At 38.4% G+C, this 25,686-nt stretch overlaps 1 protein-coding gene across 4 annotated transcripts in view; it reads left to right on the top strand.

Annotated features, from left to right (window-relative positions):
* CNTLN (centlein) overlaps window positions 1-25,686 on the top strand; it is a 370,084-nt gene that overhangs the window by 3,417 nt on the left and 340,981 nt on the right. For all 4 annotated transcript variants that reach the window (XM_058431391.1, XM_058431390.1, XM_058431389.1 and 1 more), the window contains exon 2: window positions 4,821-4,909. In XM_058431391.1, coding sequence (XP_058287374.1) covers window positions 4,821-4,909 — 89 coding nt within the window. The remainder of the gene's footprint in view (window positions 1-4,820; window positions 4,910-25,686) is intronic.

Here is a 25,686-nt window from a genome sequence, read left to right as displayed (position 1 = left end):
GATGTTGGAATCGTATGTGATCAGAGAAGTCAGCCAGTTATATTTTATATTAGAAATTTAGATGTGTTGAAACTTCATTTATTCACAAAGAAAAACAAATTTGAGAACTTACTGTGTAATTCCACCAGTTGTTTATAGTTATATTCTACTTAGCGAGTCTTTTTATGAAATTATTTTTCATGCTAATAATTTACTAAGTGGCTACTTGGTGCCATATTTTGTAAGTAAACTCTTGACATCGTTTGCCCTGAGCTCTGATGACCAAATATTTGTTTAGATTTAGGAAACAGTTTCAAGTGTTTGTTGAGTTCATTCCTCCAGTAGAGGTCAATTGAGGGCTTAATATATTGCCAACACTAAATTATTTTTTGTGGGACTAGGTACCCAGTGAAAAATGGCAATTTGGGATGTCTGTGTTTGTATAGATGGTATCTATTTCCATGTCAGTTGATGAAAGACAAAACCAATCCACCTCCAGGGAAATTTAGACCTAGTATTTAATATTTCGTCAACTGTTTCCTAGCCCAAGTTTAATAAACTTTGTGAAAATGATTAGGAATTTTTATTTTTAATTTTTAAAAATTATTATTTGTTTCTGTTTGGAAGTTCTGTAGTGAGAAAAAAGAATTTTTTTTTTTTTTTTTTAGATGCAGTCTTGCTTTGTCACCCAGGCTGGGGTGCAGTGGTGCAATCTGGGCTCACTGCAACCTCTGCCTCCCTGGTTCAAGCTATTCTCCTGCCTCAGCCTCCTGAGTAGCTGGGATTACAGGTGCCTGCCACCACACCTGGCTAATTTTTGTATTTTTAGTAGAGACGGGGTTTCACTGTGTTTGTCAGGCTGGTCTTGAACTCCTGACCTTGTGATCTGCCCGCCTTGGCCCCCCAAAGTGCTGGGATTACAGGTGTGAGCCACTGCGCCTGGCCTGAGAATAAAGAATTTTGTAATGACAGTAGTTTGGGAGGCTGAGATGGGCGGATCACTTGAGGTTGGGAGTTTGAGACCAGCCTGGCCAACATGATGAAACCCAGTCTCTACTAAAATACAAAAATTAGCAGAGTGTGGCAGCATGCACCATTAATCCGAGCTACATGGGAAGCTGAGGCAGGAGAATTGCTTGAACTTGGGAGGCGAATGTTGCAGTGCGCCGAGGTTGTGCCACTGCACTCCAGCCTGGGCAACAGAGTGAGACTTTGTCTCAAAAAAAAAAAAAAAAGGAATTTTATAGTGAGTAATCTTAGGTTTTTATTTTTTGTTTTCATTTTATCTGTGACAGTCTCCCTCTGTCACCCACACTGGAGTACAGTGGTGCAATCATGGGTCATTGCAGCGTTGACCTACTGGGCTCAAAGGATCCACCCACCTCAGCCTCCAGAGTAGCTAGGACTACAGGTGTGTGCCACCACGCTAGGCTAATTTTTGTGTTTTTTGTAGAGATAGGGTCTCTGTCTCCCTGTGTTGCCCAGGTTGGTCTCAAACTTCTGGACTTAAGCCATTTGTCCATCTCAGCCTTATAGGGGTGAGCTACCGCACCTGGCCAAGGTTATTATTTTTGTTATTTAAAAAGAACATCTTTAAGTGTCTGAAGGAAGGGAAATATAAAGAGAATATGAGTGATTGATAATAGTTTCCTTGTATTAATGTCTGGAACAGTTTGGAAACTAGTTCTGTGTTTTTTTGGGGGGGGGGACTTTATTTTTTGTATATGAAAGTTTTTTTAGTAATTCTAGGTGTAATCCAAATTGAACGTAGTATAGCATTTAAATAACTGAAAAACTCACAAAACTCATACATAACATAGTTCCACAATCCACTTGTAACATTTTAGTGTTCATAAAAGAATTTACTGTTTTTCATATCACCAGACTTACTGTACAGCATGGTGTTATGGTTAATAACAATAGATTGTGTACTTGAAAATTACTAAGAGAATAGATTTTAAGTGCTCTCTTCACAAAAAAATGGTGGGTGTGTGAGGTAATGGTTGTGTTTTTTTCTTTGTTTTTTTGAGATAGGGTCTTGGTCTATCGCCCAGGTTGTATGGTGGCATGATCATGGCTCATTGTAGCCTTGACCTCCTGGGCTCAGCAATCGTCCCACCCTCAGTCTCCTGAGAACTACAGGCGTATTCCACTATGGCTAGCTAATTTTTAAGTTTTTTGTGGCGATGGAGGTCTCACTATGTTGCCCAGGCCAATCTCAAACTCCTGGACTCAGATAATCCCCTCCCATCTTGGCCTCCCAAAGTGCTGGGATTGCGGATGTGACCCACTGTGCTTGCCCTAATGGTTATGTTAATTAGCTTGATTTAACCATTCTAAAATGTATACATAAAACATTATGTTGTATGCAATAAATATATGCAATTTTTATCTGTCGATTAAAAAATATTAAAAAACAAAAATTCCAGAAGAAGAAATGGGTAAATATGTTTCTAATCTTGAAATAGAGAAGGCTTTTCTAACTGGTACATAAAATCCATAAGCCATAATTGAAAAGATGGATACATTTGAGTATGTAAAATTCATAACTTGCTTTTTCAAAAAAATCATCCTAAATAAGCAACAACTGACTGGGAAGAATATTTCTAACAATGGGTAGGCACGTCTAATTTTAAGATTTCCTTCAAGTTTCCAACAGCACTTATATTTCATTGACAGAACTTAGTCATATAACCCATAAGGCAAGAGAGGTTGGTCTGTTACTTGGGCAGAATTGTTTCTGTAACTAAAAAGAGAGAATGGATGATGGAGACAGAAATTGAGATATCTGCCACACAAGTAAAACCAAATCACTAAACATACAGGATTATTAAATGAAGTGTGCTGTGAAAAAAAATTGTAACTGGAAAAGGGGTTACTAGAGAGTTGGGGGTTTTGGTGGCTATGATAGTAGTCAGGGAAGAATTCACTTGAGCTATTATTTAAGCAAAGAATTGAATGAAGTGAGGGAATACTCTATGTGAAAATGTGATGGATGATGCAGTATGTGCATTGGTCCTGGTTCAAGTAGAGCAAGTAGAGTAAGAAAGTCTGTGTGAACAAGGAGGAAAGTGACAGATGAGGTTGGGGATGTGTATATGGGCCAGGCCATATGGAGTCTTGTAGCCTTGACACAGAGTTTGGGTTAGTTTCCTAATTTGATGGAAACTCACTGGAGAGTTTTGAGTTGTAAGGCTATGAGACCATGATAGATAGCTGGGCAAGAGACGGAATTGACTTGGACTAGGGTGATAGTGGTAGAAGTGGTGAGAGTGGTCAGAATTTGCCTATAATGTAGATAAGGACAGTAGGGTTTATTGATGATTTGGATATGAAGTGTGAGGAGAAAAGAATAACCAAGATTGGCCTGGCACGGTGGCTCATGCCTGTAATCCCAGCACTTTGGGAGGCCGAGGCAGGTAGATCATGAGGTCAGGAGTTCGAGACCAGCCTGGCCAATAGGTGAAACGCTGTCTCTACTAAAAATACAAAAATTAGCTGGGCGTAGTGGTGCGTGCCTGTAGTCCCAGCTACTCAGGAGGCTGAGGCAGAAGAATCACTTGAACCTGGGAGGCAGAGGTTGCAGTGAGCCGAGATTGCGCCACTGTACTCCAGCCTGGGCGACAGGGCAAGACTCTGTCTCAAAAAAAAAAAAAAAAAGAATAAACAAGATTGACTCCTGAGTTTTAGATCAACCTAACCCTAACACCCGGTGCACGGGTGGGCCGCATGCAGCCCAGGATGGCTTTGAATGCGGCCTAACACAAATTCTTAAACTTTCTTAAAACATTGTGAGGTTTATTTTGCAATTTTTTTTTTAGCTCATTAACTATTGTTAGTGTTAGTGTATTTTATATGTGGCCCAAGATAATTCTTCTTCTTCCACTGTGGCCCAGGGAAGCCAAAAGATTGGACACCACTGTTTTAGATCTTTGAATAAATGAATAGATGGCAGTATCAGTTTCTGGGGGGGAGAAGGGCAGATTTGTGAGAGGGTAAGGAACCAATAATTTTATTTTGGACAAGTTAAATTTAAGATATCTATTAGGTTTTCAAGTGGAATTATTGAATATGCAGTTGGAGATACAAGTCTGGACCTAAGAGTAGAGGAAATGGCTCTAGATAGAAATGTGCGAGTCTCAGTGTAGAGTTGGTATTTAAAATCATGGGCTTGATGTGAGGTCACCTAGGGCAGTGGTTCTCAACCCAGAGTGCACAGATTCACTCGAGGCACTTTTAAAACATACTGATGCTTGGCTCTAACCTAAGGCCAATTAATCAGAATCTCTAATTCATCCCTGTTTTTTAAAAGCTCCCAAAAGAGATTCCTGTCAGCCAAGGTTAATAACAACTAACCTAGGTAATAAGGACTGAAACTACCCATTGTCCTTTGGATTTGGCAATATAGAGGACCTTGAATAATGATTTTAGCATAGTGGTGGTTAGGAAAATCTTACTAGGAGGCATTATAGAGTGAATGGGAGACAGGAAATCGACATAGTAATTACAGGCAACTCTTTCAAGGAGTTTTGATAAAAGGGGAGCTGAAAATGGGCAGCAGGGAGGGAAGTTTCCTTTTAGAGCAAATTTAACTAGATATTTAGCATTTCAGCAGTTGCATCCCAAAATATAGGTGATAGAAATGGTAAAAGTGAATGTGGATTATCTGTGTAATAACTTTTTAAAATAAAGCTTTACCCCATTCCTTTAAAGAGAATCAGTTGATGTAGCTATACAACTAGGGATCAAGTAATTGTTTTTTCATTTTAAAATTTAATGTAGTATCTTATTTCACTATCACTACAAAGCAATGCATCTAAATTCTCTTTTATTTCTTTAAGGCTGATAAAGAATTTGTATGGTCTTTGTGGAAACGTCTCCAGGTTACAAACCCAGATCTCACACAAGCGGTCAGTTTGGTTGTGGAAAGGTGAGCTGTCAAATTATTTTTTCATGAGTATTTGGTGTGTTGAGTTTGTTTCTCTTCATTATTAAAGTTAGTACTTATCATTAATCTCCTAAAGAGATTCATTTAATTTCTAAATAAATGTGGAGCTGAAAATTACAATTGTTGGATTTATTATGAAGGGTGCCAGTTCGCCAAGTACAGGTAGGTCCTGTTCCTGTTCATATTCTGACATATTTGGAGAGTGTGTAGCTAAGAGATAAAACTATGTCTTAAATACTGTGTGTGTGTGTCTTGAGCTGTTAACGTTCAACCTTAAAAATTGGCGAAGTCCCTGTTGTTTGACTTTTTACTCCATAGACTGCCTCTATAGGGAACTTACTAGACGTGACTCAGTTTCCCCCTAAGAGAATTGCAGTGTGTAATTGAAAGCCTGGGATGACCTTGCCAGTGTAGAGTAAGTGTTCTGGAATAGGTTAAAGGATTTTACTTAGTGCTCCATATTATCCTGTAGGAACTGCCCAGTCATTTAACTGTAGATTGTTGGGCCTCTCCTTGGTTATTAGAAACAGTGGAATGATGCTGGGTTCTCCCTATCAAACATTTGGTATACAGTATTCCCGTGACACTTAGCACAGTAATTAAAACATTTGCTTTCGTAATAAATGGATTTTATCATACTTCTTAAATGAGAAGCTAAGCATATGGATACCTTTTCCTTTTTTAAAAATTGGAATGATGATCCTAAAATCTGAATATCATTTTTTATTACTTGAATTATATTCACCCTTGTAGTCTCTAGTCCTGGGATCATTCCAGTGTTGTCTGAGATTTGACTTGTTAAAAATCTGTGATACATGCCTGAGTATGTCTAATTTTACCATCTTTGGTTATTATGAACACTTAAAATAGTATAATCAGTTTCTTCTCATGTTGCTTGTATGTCTAATTCATCAATCATTTTTTTTCCTTCTGATGATCAGAATTAAGTCTTTTGTTGAAGTACCCTTGTTACTTCCTCAATCATTTTTGAGATGAATGTGATCACTCTCAGACTCCCTCTGTTTTTTTAGTAGAATAAGCCTTCTAGAGAAGGCTTGGGACTTCAGTTGTCATTTCCATGATTCTTTATTCTCCTCTCCTTTTATTTGTTATTTTTTAAAACTTTCTAAACCTATCCATAATTTTTACTTTTCTCTTGGTTAAACAGAAGCAGATATTAAATTATTGTTAGGTCATTTTCCTCATTCTTTACAATGTCCATTTTTCATATTTATAATATACAAAGTATATATTCATATAACATACAATTTATAAATAAACATACATATGTATATTAGAGGTAGGTGTTCAAAAGTCTTTTGTTGATAAGGTGTAATGAGAAATTTTGGAGATTACTGCTTTATAACTGACTCTCAAAATTTAGTGTGCACAAGTTATACTTGGAGAATTTATTAAAATGAAGATCTCTGGACCTTTCACCTGATCTACTGAATCTCTAGGGATGGGATCTAGGTTTAAAATAAAGTTTAAAATAACATTTCCAGGTAATTCTGATGTCTGTAGATTACACTGTGAGATACTTTGGATTTTGAGTTTATTTTTGAAATTGGAAACGATAAGTGGCATTTATAATTTTATGACTATGTAAATATTTCCTAGAGAACCATGTAGTATGTTCACATCCATTGAGAAGTGAAAATGATATGCTGAATATTCAACCTATGTCTGTTAAAAAGAATATTCTAAATATCAAGGTCAAATAGATGATCTTTCTGTGTATTCCATTAGTTATCCAAATTATGATCCATTTAGGTCTGTTTAATTTTTAAACCGTGGACTTCCTGGACAGTGTTTCCCCCCTGGAATTTCTCATTGCCTTTCTCTTTACTTTTTCTTATAAAGAATGTCTATGTTCTTTGTCAGACATTTGTATAACAGGCTGAGAACATTTTTCGTTGTCCTCTTTGGCTTATGGTATGGATTTGGACAAATTACTTTCTAAACTTACTCACGTTTGTCATCATAGGTTTTCTTTTCATTGTACAGCTGAACTTAGTACATGGTTTCTGCCAGATTGTTCTTTTCTTTTTTGTCAGATTATTTTCAAGTATTTTTTTTCTCAGAAAGGATGGACAGGTGGTACATTTTCTGACTCCTTAAATGACTGAAAATGTCTTTCTTTTGCCCTTATGCTTAGTTGGCACTTCAGCTGAACATAATGTTTTATGTCCAAGTATTTTTGCCTTGGATTTTTGAAAGCATAGTTCTGTTATCTAAATTGAACATACAGTAACGCTACCAAGGAGCCCATCAGTGTAATTCTTGTTTGTTCCTAGATGCTTGCTTGAAGCTTATAGGATTTTCTCTTTAGGTGCGCTATTGTAAAATCTCAATATCATCTGTTTATTTGGGTCCTTTGAAAATTTATCCTTCTTAGCCTTTGGTGGGCCTTTCCATTTCAAGACTAAGATTTTCTTTCATTGATAAAATGTTCTCACATTTTTTCTTCATTGTATTCTTTGTTTTAGCACTCTGTTAGAGGTTGGATCTTATGGATTTGACCTTCTTTTCTCTTTTCTCTCTTACCTCATGTTTTCCATCTTTTTATCTTTTGTTGTATCTCCTCAGTGGCCTTTGTACTTTTTGTTCCATCAATAAGTGGAATTCTTCTGTTGCTCTATGCTATGATCTGAATGTTGGTGTCCCCCCAAAATTCATATGTTGAATCCTGATACCCAGTGTGATAATATTGATGAGGCCTTTTGGAAGTGATTACATCATGAGGGCTTGGCCCTCATAAATGGGATTAGTGCCCTTATAAAGGGGTTTAAGGAGCCTCCCTTCTCTTCTGCCATGTGGGGATACAGAAGGTGTCATTTACATGGAACAGACCCTCACCAGACACTGAATCTGCTGGTGCCTTGATCTTGGACTTTTTGGCCTCCAGAGCTGTGAGCAATACATTTCTGTTGTTTATAAATTACCCAATCTAAGGTATTTTGTTATAGCAGCCCAAATGGATGAAGATTCTCTTTGATTATTTGAATTTTAAAATTTTAGAAATCAAATTTTTACTTCTAAAAATTACTTATTTTTTAATTTTTTCATTTTTCAAAGTAGCTTTCTTTAATAGAATAATTTTTTAATCTTTCTGATTATAATTTTTGAGTTCTTTTCTGTTTCTTGCATTATCTTTGTTTTCTCTTGGGTAACTTCTGTTTGTTCTTCCTAGTCTTTCTCTTTTTTAAATTAAAAAAAATTTCCTTGTCTTTCTCTTTGATGCTGTTGATTTTCTTCAAGTGTATAATGAATCTTCACTGCCTTGCTTTATATAGATATGTTGCTCATATGGGTTTGCTTTGTGTTTTTTGTATATCTGTTTACCAGAAGGTTTCTTCTTTGAATGTAACGATTGCCTATGGACTTTTTGTAAGGCTTGGGGAAGGGCCTATCCACAGGCTTTCCTGAAAGGTGTGTAGTAGATAGACTTCATTGTAGTGAATGAGAGTTAGGTCCTTTAAGTCAGGCCGTTTTCTAATTCTATTGCTTGCCCAACACTGTGAGTAGGGATCTTTGCTGGACAAATGGTTTTGAATGCAGTTTTTGGCCATTTGATGTAGGCAAATGCTGCAGGTAGCTGTTCTGAACATAGATGATTGGGAGGCTCAGCTTTTTTTGGTGAATGGTTTCTTAATTAATTGTTTTGATTCCTGTGGGCTTCTGCTCTCTGTACTTACTAATTAGGTACTTATAGCCTTTCTGGGGCCTCTTCTATGAAAAGCAGCATCCTCTTCTGTAGACTTCTATTTAGGTTTTGGATTATAATTTTTCTCCCTCGATTTATTTGTCTCTATGAGTCTATCCTTCTGTTTTTAAGATATTTGTCAAATTTATAGTTCATTTATGGCTGTTTCTCTTGTTTCCCATGCTGATAAGGATTTATTTACTGTGGTGTGACTTGGGATTGTCAGTGTCATGTTGTTAGCTCATCCTTTCAGAAAGAAGTATAATATCATTTTTAGGGTTCTAGCATGTTCTATTATTTAGATATAGCATATTTGTATTTAACCACTGTAATTTTGTTGTACATTAGGGCTATTTTTAAAAATAGTATAATAATGCCGTGATGAATGGCTTTTTGGATAAAGTTTGCCGTGTATATTGGTTTCAACCGGTTGTGCTACCGACCTAGTGAATAGAGGCTGAGATTGCTAAACATCTTGAAATGGAAAGAATAATCCTGCCCAATTAAAGAATTATACTACTCTACTTCATATGCCAGTAGTACCCATTTGGACTGTCTGTGTAGTTGTGTTTTGTGTATATGCTTTACTTTTTATTATGGAAAAATTTTAATTAGATGCAAAGACAGAGAGAATACATTATCGAACACTCATGTGTACCCATCACTCACCTTGAACAGTTATCAACACACAGACGATCTTGTTTCATCTATAAACGTCTATTCTCTCCTTCTACCACTAATGGATTTTGAAGCAAATCCTAGATATCATGCTATTTTACCTACAATTACTTTAGTGTTTACAGACAATTCTAGTTATTAACAGTAATGTTCTGTAAAGTCACTACAAATACTTAATTAGCTAACACTGAACTATTTCTCCTAGAGGAAGTAAGGGGTTAGGTTCCTGTGAGCCTCTGGTCACGACAGTTTTGTCAACTGATCAACACATGGCCTCATTTTATGTGTGTTTCTGTTTAAAGATACTTCATTTATTGTTGATTCATTGACGTTGAACTCTTGGCCAACAGCACTGTAACTCATGCCTGAACAAAGCTTATCTAACACAATTGTTTTCTCCCTATGGCGTGTCACAACCTTCTTATACTTGGGAACACTAGCCAGCACTTCAGCACTGTGCTTGATGGTCATTTGAAGGACTGAAGTCATCAAAAACAAGCACCAAAATGTGACAAATGTGGTACTAAATAAACCGTGAAAAGGAAACTTGTGTTTATAGTATAAGAGCTGAAGCAGAATGTCACCTTATTTGACATCAGTTGGAAACATGTGCATTGTGTGACTCAAATTTTTTGCCACTTTGTGTGTACCTGCAAATGACTATAATAGTGCCACAATTTTTTTTTATTTTTATTTTTATTATTATACTTTAAGTTCTGGGTTACATGGGCAGAACGTGCAGTTTGTTATGTAGGTATACATGTGCCTTGGTGGTTTGCTGCACCCATCAACCTGTCACCTGCATTAGGTATTTCTCCTAATGTTATCCTTCCCATAGCCCCCACCTCCGACAGGATCCAGTGTGTGGTGTTCCCCTCCCTGTGTCCATGTGTTCTCATTGTTCAACTCCCACTTATGAGTAAGAACATGCAGTGTTTGGTTTTCTGATCTTGTGATAGTTTGCTGAGAATGATGGTTTCCAGCTTCATCCATGTCCCTGCAAAGGACATAAACTCATCCTTTTTTATGGCTGCATAGTATTCCATGGTGTATATGTGCCACATTTTCTTTATCCAGTCTGTCATTGATGGACATTTGGGTTGGTTCCAAGTCTTTGCTATTGTGAATACTTCTGCAGTGAACATATGTGTGCATGAGTCTTTATTGTAGAATGATTTATAATCCTTTGGGTATATGCCCAGTAATGGGATTGCTGGGCCAAATGGTATTTCTAGTTCTAGATCCTTGAGGAATCGCCACACTATCTTCCACAATGGTTGAACTAATTTGCACCCCCACCAACAGTGTAAAAGTGTTTCTATTTCTCCAGATTCTCTCCAGCACCTGTTATTTCCTGACTTTTAAAAATTTTCTTTCTTTCTTTCTTTTTTTTTTTTTTTTGGAGACCGAGTCTCGCTCTGTTGCCCAGGCTGGAGTGCAGTGGCATAATCTCGGCTCACTGCAAGCTCTGCCTCCCAGGTTCATGCCATTTTCCTGCCTCAGCCCCCTGAGTAGCTGGGACTACAGGTGCCCGCCACCATGCCTGGCTAATTTTTTGTATTTTTAGTGGAGACGGGGTATCACCATGTTAGCCAGGATGGTCTCGATCTCCTGACCTTGTGGTCTGCCCACCTTGGCTTCCCAAAGCGCTGGGATTACAGGCATGAGCCACTGCACACGGCCCTGTTTCCTGACTTTTTAATGATCACGATTCTAACTGGCATGAGATGGTATCTCGTTGTGGTTTTGATTTGCATTTCTCTAATGACCAATGATGATGAGCATTTTTTCATATGTCTGTTGGCCGCATAAATGTTTTCTTGTGAGAAGTGTCTGTTCATATCCTTTGCCGATTTCTTGATGGAATTGTTTTTTTTCTTGTAAATTTAAGTTCTTCGTAGATTCTGGATATTAGCCCTTTGTCAGATGGATAGATTGCAAAAATTTTCTCCCATTCTGTAGGTTGCCTGTTCACTCTGATGATAGTTTCTTTTGCTGTGCAGAAGCTCTTTAGTTTAATTAGATCCCATTTGTCTATTTTGGCTTTTGTGGCCATTGCTTTTGGTATTTTGGACATGAAGTCTTTGCCCATGCCTATGTCCTGAATGGTATTGCCCAGGTTTTCTTCTAAGATTTTTATGGTCCTAGATCTTATGTGTAAGTCTTTGATATATCTTGAGTTTACTTTTGTAAAAGGTGTAAGGAAGGGGTCCAGTTTCAGTTGTCTGCATATGGCTAGCCAGTTTTCCCAACACCATTTATTAAATAGGGAATCTTTTCCGCATTGCTTGTGTGTGTCAGGTTTGTCAAAGATCAGATGGTTGTAGCTGTGTGGTGTTATTTATGAGGCCTCCATTCTGTTCCATTGGTCTATATATCTGTTTTTGTACCAGTGCCATGCTGTTTTGGTTACTGTAGCCTTGTAGTATAGTTTGAAGTCAGGTAGCATGATGCCTCCAGCTTTATTCTTCTTGCCCAGGATTGTCTTGGCTATATGGGCTCTTTTTTGGTTCCATATGAACTTTAAAGTAGTTTTTTCCAATTCTGTGAAGAAAGTCAGTGGTAGCTTGATGGGGACAGCATTGAATCTATAAATTACTTTGGGCAGTGTGGCCATATTCACAATATTGATTCTTCCTATCCATGAGCATGGAATTTTTTTCCATTTGTTTGTGTCCTCTCTTATTTCCTTGAGCAGTGGTTTGTAGTTCTCCTTGAATAGGTCCTTCACATCCTTTGTAAGTTGTATTCCTAGGTATTTTATTCTCTTAGTAGCAGTTGTGAATGGGAGTTCACTCATGGTTTGGCTGTTTGTCTGTTATTGGCGTATAGGAATGCTTGTGATTTTTGCACATTGATTTTGTATCCTGAGACTTTACTGAAGTTGCTTATCAGCTTAAGGAGGATTTGGGCTGAGACCATGGGGTTTTCTTTTTTCTTTTTTTTTTTTTTGAGACGGAGTCTTGCTCTGTCACCCAGGTGGAGTGCAGTGGCGCAATCTCGGCTCACTGCAAGCTCCGCCTCCCGGGTTCACACCATTCTCCTGCCTCAGCCTCTCCGAGTAGCTGGGACTACAGGCGCCCGCCACCATGCCTGGCTAATTTTTTGTATTTTTTTAGTAGAGATGGGGTTTCACCGTGGTCTCGATCTCCTGACCTCCTGATCCTCCCGCCTCGGCCTCCCAAAGTGCTGGGATTACAAGCGTGAGCCACCGCGCCCGGCCAGGATTTTCTAAATGTACAATCATGTCATCTGCAAACAGAGACAAATTGACTTCCTCTCTTCCTATTTGGATACTCTTTATTGCTTTCTCTTGCCTGATTGCCCTGGCTAGAACTTCCAATATTGTGTTGAATAGGAGTGGTGAGAGAGGGCATCCTTGTCTTATGCTGATTTTCAAAGGGAATGCTTTGAGTTTTTGCCCTATCAGTATGGTATTCGCTATGGATTTCTCATAAGTAGCTCTTATTATTTTGAAATATGTTCCATTGATACCTATTTTATTGAGAGTTTTTAGCATGAGTGGGTGTTGAATTTTATCGAAGGCCTTTTCTACATCTATTGAGATAATCATGTAGTTTTTGTCATTGGTTCTGTTTACGTGATGGTTTTGTTTATGTGATTACATTTATTGATTTGCATATGTTGAACCAGCCTTGCATCTCAGGGATGAAGCCAACTTGATCATAGTGAATAAGCTTTTTGATGTGCTGCTGGATTTGGTTTGCCAGTATTTTATTGAGGATTTTCGCATCGATGTTGATCAGGGATATTGGCCTGAAATTTTCTTTTTCTTGTTGTGTCTCTGCCAGGTTTTGGTATCAGGATGATGCTGGCCTCATAAAATGAGTTAGGGAGGAGTCCCTCTTTTTCTGTTGTTTGGAATAGTTTCAGAATGAATGGTACCAGCTCCTGTTTGTACCTCTGGTAGAATTCGGCTGTGAATCCATCTAGTCCTTGACTTTTTTTGGTTGGTAGGCTATTAATTACTGTCTCAATTTCAGAACTTGTTATTGGTCTATTCCAGTATTCGACTTCTTCCTGGCTTGGAATTGGGAGGGTGTATGTGTCCAGGAATTTATCCATTTCTTCTAGATTTTCTAGTTTATTTGCGTAGAGGTGTTTATAGTATTCTCTGATGGTAGTTTTGTATTTCTGTGGGATCAGTGGTGATATCCCCTGTATCATTTTTTATGGCATCTATTTGATTCTTCTCGCTTTTCTCCTTTATTAGTCTGGCTAGCAGTCTATCTGTTTTGTTGATGTTTTCACAAAACCAGCTCCTGCATTCGTTGAGTTTTTGAAGGGTTTTTTGTGTCTCTATTTCCTTCAGTTCTGCTCTGATGTTAGTTATTTCATGTCTTCTGCTAGTTTTTGAATTTGTTTGCTGTTGCTTCTCTAGTCCTTTTAATTGTGATGTTAGTGTGTCAATTTTAGATCTTTCCTGCTTTCTCTTGTGGGCATTTAGTACTATAAATTTCCCCTAAACACTGGTTTAGCTGTGTCCCAGAGATTTGGGTATGTTGTCTCTTTGTTCTCATTGGTTTGAAAGAACATCTTTATTTCTGCCTTCATTTCGTTATTTACCCAGTAGTCATTCAGGAGCAGGTTGTTCGGTTTCTATGTATTTGTGCAGTTTTGAGTGAGTTTCTTAATCTTGAGTTCTAATTTGGTTGTACTGTGGTCTGAGAGACTGTTTATTTTGATTTCTGTTCTTTTGCATTTCCTGAGTAGCATTTTACTTCCAATTATGTGGTCAATTTTAGAATAAATGTGATGTGGTGCTGAGAAGAATGTATACTCTGTTGATCTGAGGTGGAGGGTTCTGTAGATGTCTATTAGGTCCCCCGGTCCAGAGCTGAGTTCAAGTCCTGAATATCCTTGTTAATTTTCTGTTTCATTGATCTGTCTGATATTGACAGTGGGGTGTCAGACTCACCCACTATTATTGTGTGGAAGTCTAAGTCTCTTTGTAGGTGTCTAAGAACTTGTTTTATGAATCTGGGCGTTCCTGAATTGGGTGCATATATATTTAGGATAGTTCACTCTTGCTGTATTGATCCCTTTACCATCATGTAATGCCCTTCTTTGTCTCTTTTGATCTTTGTTGGTTTGAGATCTGTTTTATCAGAGATGAGGATTGCAACTCCTGCTTTTTTTTTGCTTTCCATTTGCTTGGTAAATATTCTTCCATCCCTGTATTTTGAGCCTATGTGTGTCTTTGCACGTGAGATGGTTCTCCTGAATACAGCACACTGATAGGTCTTGCTCTTTATCCAGTTTGGCAATGTGTCTTTTAATTGGGGCATTTAGCCCGTTTACATTTAAGGTTAATATTTTTATATGTGAATTTGATCCTGTCGTGATGCTAGCTGGTTGTTTTGCCCATTAGTTAATGCAGTTTCTTCATAGTGTCGATGTTCTTTACAATTTGGTATGTTTTTGCAGTGGCTGATACCAGTTGTTCCTTTCCATGTGTAGTGCTTCTTTCAGGAGCTCTTGTAAGGCAGGTCTGGTGGTGACAAAATCCCTCAGCATTTGCTTGTCTGTAAAGGACTTTATTTCTCCTTCGCTTATGAAGCTTAGTTTGGATGGATATGAAATTCTGGTTTGAAAATTGTTTTCTTTAAGAACATTGAATATTGGCCTTAACTCTCTTCTAGCTTGTAGGGTTTCTCCAGAGGGAGATCTGCTGTTAGTCTGATGGGCTTCCCTTTGTGGGTAACCCAATCTTTCTCTCTTACTGCCCTTAACATTTTTTCTTTCATTTCAACCTTGGTGAATCTGATGATTATGTGTCTTGGGGTTGCTCTTCTCGAGGAGTATCTTTGTGGTGTTCTCTGTATTTCCCAAATTTGAATGTTGTCCTGTCTTGCTAGGTTGGAGAAGTTCTCCTGGATAATATCCTGAAGAGTGTTTTCCAACTTGGTTCCATTCTGTCCGTCACTTTCAGGTACACCAATCAAATGTAGATTTGGTCTTTTCACATAGTCCCATATTTCTTGGAGGCTTTGTTTTTCCTTTTTATTCTTTTTTCTCTAATCTTGTCTTCTCTGTTTATTTCATTAAGTGGATCTTCAGTCAATGATATATTTTCTTCCGCTTGATCAATTCAGCTATTGATACTTGTGTAGTCTTCACAAAGTTCTCGTGCTGTGTTTTTCAGCTGTCAGGTCATTTATGTTCTTCTCTACATTGGTTATTCTAGTTAGCCATTTGACTGACCCTTTTTCAAGGTTCTTAGCTTCCTTGCATTAGGTTAGAACATGGTCCTTTAGCTCAGAGTTGTTTGTTATTACCCACCTTCTGAAGCCTACTTCTATCAGTTCGTCAAACTCATTCTCTGTCCAGCTTTGTTCCCTTGCTGGCGAGGAACTGTCATCCTTTGGAAGAGGAGAAGTATTCTGGTTTTTAGAATTTTCAGCCTTTTTGTGCTGTTTTTTCCCCATCTTTGTGGGTTTATCTTCCTTTGGTCTTTGATGTTGGTAACCTTCAGATGGGGTCTTTGAGTGGATGTGCTAATCCTTTCTGTTTGTTTCTTTTCCTTCCGACAGTCAGGCCCCTCTTCTGCAGGTGTGTTGGAGTTTGCTAGAGGTTCACTCCTGACCCTGTTTGCTTGGGTATCACCAGTAGAGGCTGCAGAGCAGCAAAGATTGCTCCCTGTTCTTTCCTCTGGAAGCTTCGACCCAGTAGGGCACCTGCCAGATGCCACCCAGAACTCTCCTGTATGAGGTGTCTGTTGGCCCCAACTGGGAGATATTGACAGGTGAAGCCAACTGGGCTTCTGGGTTGGGTGGGGACTTGGAGAACTTTTCTGTCTAGCTAAAGGATTGTAAAGACACCAATCAGTGCTCTGTGTCTAGCTAAAGGTTTGTAAACGTACCAATCAACACTCTGTTAAAACAGACCAGTCAGCACTCTGTAAAATGGACCAATCAGCACTTTGTAAAATGGACCAATTAGCAAGACGTGGGCGGGGCCAAATAAGGGAATAAAAGGTGGCCACCCGAGCCAGCAGGGGCAACCTGCTCCGGTCCCCTTCCATACTGTGGAAGCTTTGTTCTTTCGCTCTTCACAATAAATCTTGCTGCTGCTTACTCTTTGGGTCTGCACTACCTTTATGAGCTGTAACACTCATTGCGAAGGTCTGCAGCTTCACTCCTGAAGTCAGCGAGACCACGAACCACTGGGAGGAACAAACAACTCTGGATGTGCCACCTTTAGGAGCTGTAACACTCACTGTGAAGGTCTGTGGCTTCACTCCTGAAGTCTGCGAGACCATGAACCCACTGAAAGGAAGAAACTCTGGACACATCTGAACATCGGAAGGAACAAACTCCGGACACACCATCTTTAAGAACTGTAACACTCACCGCGAGGGTCCGTGGCTTCATTCTTGAAGTCGGCGAGACCAAGAACCCACCGGAAGGAACCAATTCCGGACACAGTATCTCCCAGTCAGTATACATGGGAGTCAGAGACCCACTTGAGGAGGCAGACTGACCGTCAGCAGAGCTCGAACGCTCTGCTCTCTTTAGAGCTGTCAGACAGGGACGTTTAAGTCTGCTATAAGCCCCTGACTGGGGCTGCTGCCTTTTTTACAGAGATGCCCTGTCCAGAGAGGAGCAATCTGGCAGTCTGGCCACAGCAGTTTTGCTGAGCTGCAGTGGGCTCTGCCCAGTTCGAACTTCCCAGCAGCTTTGTTTACACTGTGACCGTAAAACTGTCTACTCAAGCCTCAGCAATGGCGGATGCCCTTCCTCCATCAACCTTGACTGTCCCAGGTGGATTTTAGATTGCTGCTGTGCTGGCAGCAAGAATTTAAAGCCAGTAGATCTTAGTTTCTTGGGCTCCGTGGGGGTGGGACCCGCTGAGCCAGACCACTTGGCTTCATGGCTTCTCTCGCTTGTGTTCTGGGCGCCACTAGGATATGGAAAAAAAAAAAAGCTCCTGCAGCTAGTTTGGTGTCTGCCCAATTGGCTGCCTAGTTTTGTGCTTGAAACCCAGGGCCCTGGTGGGGTAGGCACTTGGGGGATTCTCCTGGTTTGCGAGATGTAAAGACCATGGGACAAGCACAGTATCTGTGCCGGAGTTCCTCGGAGTCAATCCTTCATGGCTTCCCTTGGGAGGGGAGAAAATTCCCCCACCCCTTGTGCTTCCCAGGTGAGGTGGTGCCCCACCCTGCTTTGGCTAGCCCTCCGTGGGCTGCACCCACTGTTCAGTGAGTGCCAGTGAGATGAACCAGGTACCTCAGTTGGAAATGCAGAAATCACCCACCTTCTGTGTTGATCTCGCTGAGCTGCAGACCAGTGCTGTTCCTATTTGGCCATCTTGAATCTCAGTAGTGCCACAATTATTGAGTTTCGTGTTAACAGATAAATTTTATTGAGTAGGCCAGTTTACAAATTTTGAATCCATGAATAAGGACTATCTCTAAAAGATAAGGGGTCTTTTAACAGAACCATCGTATCATCATCATGCTTTGAATTCTATAATTATTCTCTGTTATAATTAAATATCTTGTCCGTTTTCACATTTCTCGGATTGCCTAATACCTTTTTTAAAAAAGGTTGGTTTGTTCCTAGGAGGATCAAACATTCATAGTCTACCTGCTGAATATATAGGCTCATTTTTTTTCCTCTTCCATCTTTCTCTTACTCTTTTTTTTTCCTTGCAATTTATTTTTGGAATAAATTGGGTTATTTATTCTGTAGAGTTTCCTCAAATCTGGCTTATTGTAGTAGTCTGTACCCTATAGTTGCCATAAATAGGAGCTTATTCGGATTCATTTTTGATATTTTGGCAAAAATAATCTTTTTAGAGGTTACTATTTACAAGGCTTACCATGGAGATTTTACAGGTTCAGTTCCAGACCACTGCAATAAAGCAAATACTGCAATAAAGCAAATATTACAATAAAGCAAGTCACACAAATTTTTTAGTTTCCTATTGCATATAAAAATTATATTCAGAATGATTTATAATTGAAATAATAAAATAGAATTGAAAGCACTCTATATTAGCTAGCCTATGGACTTAATCCTTTGGGAAACAATGCAATTGTGTAAAGTAGCAATTAATGTTGCTAGGTACAAAGTTGTATTTAAATTTGTAATTATGTAGAATTGATATCACACTATGTAGAAAGATACTGGAGGCTGAAGTGGATGCTACAACAAATAATATTAGTAATAACACTGTCTACTGTCTCCTGGATAGAAAATACAGAAGAGAAGGAGAATGCAGCAAAACACATTAGGGTCTTGGTTGAGTGTTAGCGTTGTTCATTGAGCAACTTCAGCCAGCATGTTTTGAGAAGACTCTTTTTCTGATACCATTTGGCTTGAATCCCCATGCTTCAGTCATAGTGTCATGACTTACCATGTTTCAAAACCGTAGCCTAATATATTTGCTGATAACAATCAGTGTGTACCAAATGTTAGTAATGATTTATCTTTTTCCATTAGAGAGGCTTCAGGATTATCCTTTGCTAATACCATTACTTTTTACTAAAATTTCATGTACTTTCCCAAGAAGATGTCTGAAGAATGAGAAGGTTGAAGCAAGGTGAAAGTAGAGAAAGGGGGTGGGGTAAGAGGAAGAAAGAAGAGAAAAGGGCATTTCCTCAATGTGAAAGTTAATTTTAATTGTCAATTTGACTGGGCCATCGGATGCCCAGATATTTGGATTAACATTAGTTTTGAATGTGTTTGTGACAGTGCTTCTGGAAGAGATTAGCGTTTGAATTGATGAACTGAGTAAAGCAGACTGCCCTCTCCAATGTGGGTGGCCATCGTCCAGTCATTTGAGGCCTGAATAGAACATGAAGGCTGAGGAAAGTTGAATTTGCTCTCTGCTATGATAATATGTCTTTGCCAAGCATGCCAGACATGTATGTCATATTTTTTACTTAGTACTTATTTGTGAATAAGTGTAAGAAAATGATCGCTTATTAGTAGTGCATAAATTTAGATTCAGGAAGGATAGTGATACAAAGCACAGGTTGTCCACATGGGTAGCTGAGATAGTGACACCTTTGCTTACTGAGGGATCAGTGTTCACAAACATTGTTTTAAGCACAAAATTATTTAAAAATATTAATTAAAACTACCTTCAGGCTATGTATGTAAGATATATGTTAAACAGAAATCAATTTTGTGTTTAAGCTTGGCTCCCGTTGCCCAGATAGCTCATTTATGTATATGAAAATATTCTGAAATCCAAAATTTGAAACACTCCTGATCCCAACCGTGTCAGATAAGGCATACTCAACCTGTATCTTTTCTGTCTATTGAGATGATCATGTGATTTTTCTTTTGTATTCTATTGATGTGACGTAGTACATAAATTGATTTTCATATGTTAACTCAACCTTGCATTTCTAGGATAAATTCTTGGTCATGGTATATAATTATTTTTATATGTTGCTGAATTTGGCTTGCTGGTATGTTGGTGAGGACTTTTACATACCTATTTATAAGAGGTACCAGTCCATAGTTTTCTTTTCTTGTAATGTCTTTGCTTTTTATATGAGGATAATAGCCTTGTAAAATGATTTGGGAAGTGTTTCCTTATATTTTATGAAGAATTTTTGAAGAATTGGTATTAATTCTTTTGTAAATATTTGGTAGAATTCAGTAGTAAATCCATTCAGGTCTAGGCTTTTCTTTGTGGGTAATTTTATAGTTATGAGTTCGTTTTCTTTACTTGTTATAGGTTGATTCAGATTTTCTATTTTTTCTTGAGTCAGTTTTGGTAGTTTGTGTCTTTCCCAGAATTTTCACATTTCTTCTAGGTTATCTAATTTGCTGGGTATAGTTGTTCATAGTATTCCTTACATTTTTATATTTTTCTAAAGATTGGTAATATCCCCCGTTTTATTTCTGATTCTGGTAATTTTAGGCTTCTCTTTATCATGATCAGTCTAGCTAAAGGTTTGTTAATTTTGTTGATCTTTTTGAAGAACCAGCTTTTGGTTGTATTGTTTTTTCTCTTCTGTTTTTCTTTTCTCTATTGTATTAATTTCTCCACTAATTTTTATTATTTCCTTCATTCTGCTTGCTTTAGGTTTAGTTTGCTTTTATTTTTATTGACTTGAGACTTTTCCACTTCCTTGATATAGGCGTTTATAGCTATACCCTTCCATCTTAGCACTGCTTTAGCTGCATTTCGTAAGTTTTTATATTTTGTTTTTATTTTCACTAATCTCAGAGTGATGTCCTCTTTGACCTGTTGCTTATTTAGAAGTGTGTTGTTTAATTTCCACTTATTTGTGAGCTTCTCAGTTTTCCAATTTTGATTCTGATTTCCAATTTTGTTCCATTGCATTAAAATTTATTGACATTTGTTTTATGGCCAAGCATATGGTCTATCCTGACTAGAACTTCTAAGCTTGAACTTTTCTACACTGTGTTGCAAATAAAGTCAGTTTCTTTGGAAAGAGATTAGGCCTTGTTTTATGTACTGCTTTTCCTTTCAAGCAAAGTCTCTGAGTCACGCCTCTGGAGCTGAGGATGTGAACAATATTATGCTTCTCTTTGAGTGACCCCCCACTCTAGGAGCTGATTGCTTAGTGGAAGGGAGGCAGCAGCCTAAGGTTCTCTTGGCTTGCCTCTCCTGGCATGACACCCGTGCATCACAAGCTGGGGTCTCAATATGCTACACCCAAAGTAGAGCCTATATTCCATAATTTGGAGCTGGACAGAAGAAAGGAGTACCCACCGCTCAATTGCACTTGAGTTGGACTTAGCCTCAGCAGCAGTTAGCTGGGGGCAGGATGAGAATTGTCGATATCCTGTTCTTCATGGGAAGAAAACCCTCCAACTGGGAACAGGAGGAAGAGGGTGCCCTGTGTTCTTGGCTGCAGCTGTCTGCAACGGAGTCTACACCATGTTGAGCTGGAAAGGTGGAAGGAGGCAGTGGTTTTGGTTTAGATACCACAAACATTGCCTTTCATACTGATGGATAGATTTTCTTGGATAGATGTTTCTTCATTTACTGTTTGATCTTAGGACCATTTTTAGAGGCTTTAGGTGATTGTTGTTAATAATTTTCATCAGTTTCACTGGAGAGTGGGTCAGGAGAGCTCTTCAGTCATCTTCTCTCAATGTTTGTTGTTTTAAACTGCTAAATTTTGGGGTAATTTGTTATACTTCAATAGATAAATACTGGATCAAAAGATACAATGGCAGTTGTGATAGAGATTGTGAAATCACTGACATTAGAAGTTGTACCAACTTACACTTCCACCAGAAAATATAAGACGGTACTTATTTTCTCTACATTCCTGGCCATCATATTGTTTTTAAACTTTTTAATTTTTTTATCTGAAATGTAAACAATGATATCCCAAAGTAGTTTTCACTTGCATTTCTCTTATTATTTGTAAGGGAACTCTAAGGGCCATTTTATATCCTTTTCTATGGGATTTTCCTTTTATATATCTTTGTATATCCATTGTCGTGCCATGTCTAATTCATGTCCTATGGTGCCCTTCAAACTCACTATATTATGTAAAGAACTTACTGGCTTCTTCTTTTAGTTATTTTACTACCTAATTTTCTCACTATCACAGGCATGCCATTTTCTTCCTTTTCTTTAAATTTCACATCTTGAGGGTAATCTTTGATACCTTTTGGACTCTTTGAACAGAAAATCAATGCCCAAGTTCAGTCACTTTCTCTTTTGCAGTGTCACTCAAATTTAGTAATTCCTCTGTGTCCTTAACTTTCAAATCCTCTATCTTGGTTCTCAGTAGCTCAGCTCTGAACATCTTATTGATTTCTTTTCCAAACATCAGTTCTGTTTTACTTCTTTACTTTGAGACAAAGGAAGATATAAGCCACCAAAGAAAATAATTTGTAAAATTCAAGTGAAAGGTAGCCAATGAAAAGTCTAGGACTTTCTTAATGGATATCTGGAGGAAAAATGTAACCTTTAAGCTTGGATGCCTAGAGGATACCTCATGTTGCAAAGAAACCTGACTGTGAGATTTAGACATGCATGGTCATCATTAAAACAGATATTTCCACCACATTTACCCATTCATCAGGTATCAATTGAATGTCATTTGATTGTCAGACACTCTGAAAAAATTAGAGAAAGAGATAGCTCTGCATTTAGCTATTAAAGAATACTCTCTAATAGGAAAGACATTTGTAGAAAGAGATAATTTATAATAAGAATTTGATAAATACTATAATGATACTCATATTAATGTAATTATTTGATCTCTGGAAAAAGTTAAAAAAGTTCTCACTCTCACTAATTCTAAGTAATTAGAAGTTTGTGTTGTTGAAAATCAAATTTTGATTTCCTTAGTAGAATAATATCATACTAGAAAATATTTTTATAATATGATTTTATTCTTATAAATTTGTAGAAAATATTATTTTCTATGATATGTAGATATTTAAGTTTACCTGTCACTTTTTGAGTTTATTATAAATTACTACTGGAAAAGGACATTTTGAATATATCATTTGTTTATTAGCTCTACAAATCTAATTTCCTTGCTATTATATATAAAGTCTCACTTTAGATTATTGGTATCATAAGAGTACAGCCACTGTATTTTATCTTTAAATGCATAAGGAAACATAATCTCAGGAGGCAGGAGTAATAAACATTGAAGAAACAGTAACATGGAGTTTCATAGAAATATTAATACATTAGGAGCCATAAGAGCTTGAACTGTTCAACTTTTCTTTGAATAACTACAAATGTGTGCCAAACTCCAGTATCGTTGCCTTAGACACAAATTTCATCCTGGCTTTAAAAATTAATATTAGTAATACATTATTTTTTCCATAAAGAACTTTGAATTTGGAGTAAAGCAACAGCAACTGCCATTATTTGCCTGCTAAAATTATATTGTGAATAATTTTGTAGACTTGTCCAACAATGTGCTGTCCTGCATTTTGTGTAACTGTAGATACTGCAGCTTGTAAGCCACCTACTATTACAAATAATCTCAGGAAGTGAATTGCTGTGTTTCTTTTTTTTTTTTTTTTTGAGACGGAATCTCTTGCTCTGTCGCCCAGGCTGGAGTGCAGTGGCGCGATCTCGGCTCACTGCAAGCTCCGCCTCCTGGGTTCACGCCATTCTCCTGCCTCAGCCTCCCGACTGGCTGGGACTACAGGCGCCCACCACCGCGCCCGGCTAATTTTTTTGTATTTTTAGTAGAGACGGGGTTTCACCGTGGTCTCGATCTCCTGACCTCGTGATCCACCTGCCTCGGCCTCCCAAAGTGCTGGGATTACAGGCGTGAGCCACTGCGCCTGGCCGAATTACTGTGTTTCTTTGCTGCTGCAGATCCATCCAGAGTTGAGCTATTAATCTGTTTCCTCCAGTCCTTTTTTTTCATTACATTTGCTTCTATGGTTAATCTTTTTTGTGTTACTTTCTGTTTTTTCTTTTCTATCAATAGTTATTTGACATCTATTTGTCTTAGGGCAGTGATCTCAGTATCGTCTGTCTGAAGACCTGTGCTAATAAGGAGAATGTGCCAGAATGTATATCAACCTTGTGCCCTCTTCACTGAGAAAGCTTTGATACTTGTCTTTCTTTATTTCTTTTTTCTTTATTTTTGAGACAGAGTCTCGCTCTGTCACTGAGGCTGGAGTGCAGTGGCACGATCTCGGCTCACTGCAAACTCCGCCTGCTGTGTTCACGCCATTCTCCTGCCTCAGCCTCCCGAGTAACTGGGACTACAGGTGCCCACCACCGTGCCCGGCTAATTTTTTGTGTTTTTGGTAGAGACAGGGTTTCACTGTGTTAGCCAGGATGGTCTCTATCTCCTGACCTCAGGATCTGCCTGCCTTGGCCTCCCAAAGTGTTGGGATTACAGGCGTGAGCCACCGCACCCAGCCTTGTCTTGCTTTCTTTTATGGCCAACTAGTAACAACCAATTAACAGTCCTGCGTTTTGAATAGCATTGCCTTAAGTTCCTATGCTTTGTTACACACTACCTTCACTAGAGATACACTAAGCTTTGTTGGTAGGAGAGAATACCGTATGAAGAGAACTGGAATAGTGGTCTTCAAGGAATCACCAAATGCTCTTGAGGACCTCATTAAACATATAGGTGGTATAATTAATTATTTTTCCATCTGGATGTTTCCCTGAGTTGTTGCATTTGCTTTACTTTTATTGCACCTGAGGATGGAGGGAGGGAAGTGGTTTGGTGGGCAGGAGGGTGCACAGACTATGGGGTGTAGAACAGTTACCATAAAGTCAGTCAATGGAAACATTTCTAACTGGGCAGGGTAAAGCTCTTTTTCATTTTGGTTTCAATGGATGGAGTGACTTCTCACATTAATTACTGATTTGGAATTAGATTGGAGGATGCTAACTGTATTTTTAGGTAGACTTCTGGTTTTGATGAGGTATTAGTCTGTTCTTACACTGCTAATAATAGATGTACCTGAGACTGGGTAATTTATAAGGAAAAAGAGGTGTAATTGATTCACAATTCCACATGGCTTGGGAGACCTCACAATCATGGCAGAAGGCGAACGAGGAGCAAAGTCACTTCTTACATGGTGGCAGACAAAAGAGCATGTGCAGTGGAACTCGCTTTTATAAAACCATCAGATCTTGTGAGACTTGTTCACTATCATAAGAATGGGGTTGGGGGGGTAAGATTCCTCCCTGTGATTGAGTTACCCCCGCACTGGGTCCCTCCCACCACATGTGGGGATTATGGGAGCTACAATTCAAGATGAGATTTTGGTGGGGACACAGCCAAACCATATTACATGATATATGAATGTACTAATGCATTGTTTTATTGTTATGATAATTATGCTCTTCCCTCCATTTTCAGAAATTATTCTAGAAATGAGAGTATAATAAAGTACAAGTTGGTACTGCGTTTTTGTAATTCATTAGATATCATTAGCAAATCATGCATAGATAGATTCTGCTTATTCAATAGTCTCTTGAATATTGCTTTAACAGCATTTATATTTCATTGTAATTATTTCTGTGTGTCAGTTTGTTGCCTTTTCCATTGAACAGTGGGAGGACCATATTGTGCATATTTTCCACAGTGCTTATTAGAGTCCCTGGCACAAAGGCACTGAATAAATGAATGAATAACCGAACAAGCAAATGCATGACATTATAATACAAGGTAGTGGAAACTAGTATCTTGAAGATAAGAATAAATAAGTGTATTTGCATATTAAAAAATGTTGATCTGGCTGGGCACAGTGACTCATGCCTGTAATCCTAGCACTTTGGGTGGCTGAGGCATGTGGATTGCTTGAGCTCAGGAGTTCAAAACCAGCCTGGCCAACACAGTGGAACCCTGTCTCTACAAAAAATACAAAAATTAGTTGGGTGTGGTGGCGCACATCTATAGTTCCAGCTA

Source organism: Hylobates moloch, unplaced genomic scaffold, assembly GCF_009828535.3.
Source record: "Hylobates moloch isolate HMO894 unplaced genomic scaffold, HMol_V3 SCAFFOLD_19, whole genome shotgun sequence".
In the NCBI taxonomy this organism is placed as follows: Eukaryota; Metazoa; Chordata; class Mammalia; order Primates; family Hylobatidae; genus Hylobates; species Hylobates moloch.
This window is presented reverse-complemented; position numbering and strand designations above follow the sequence as displayed.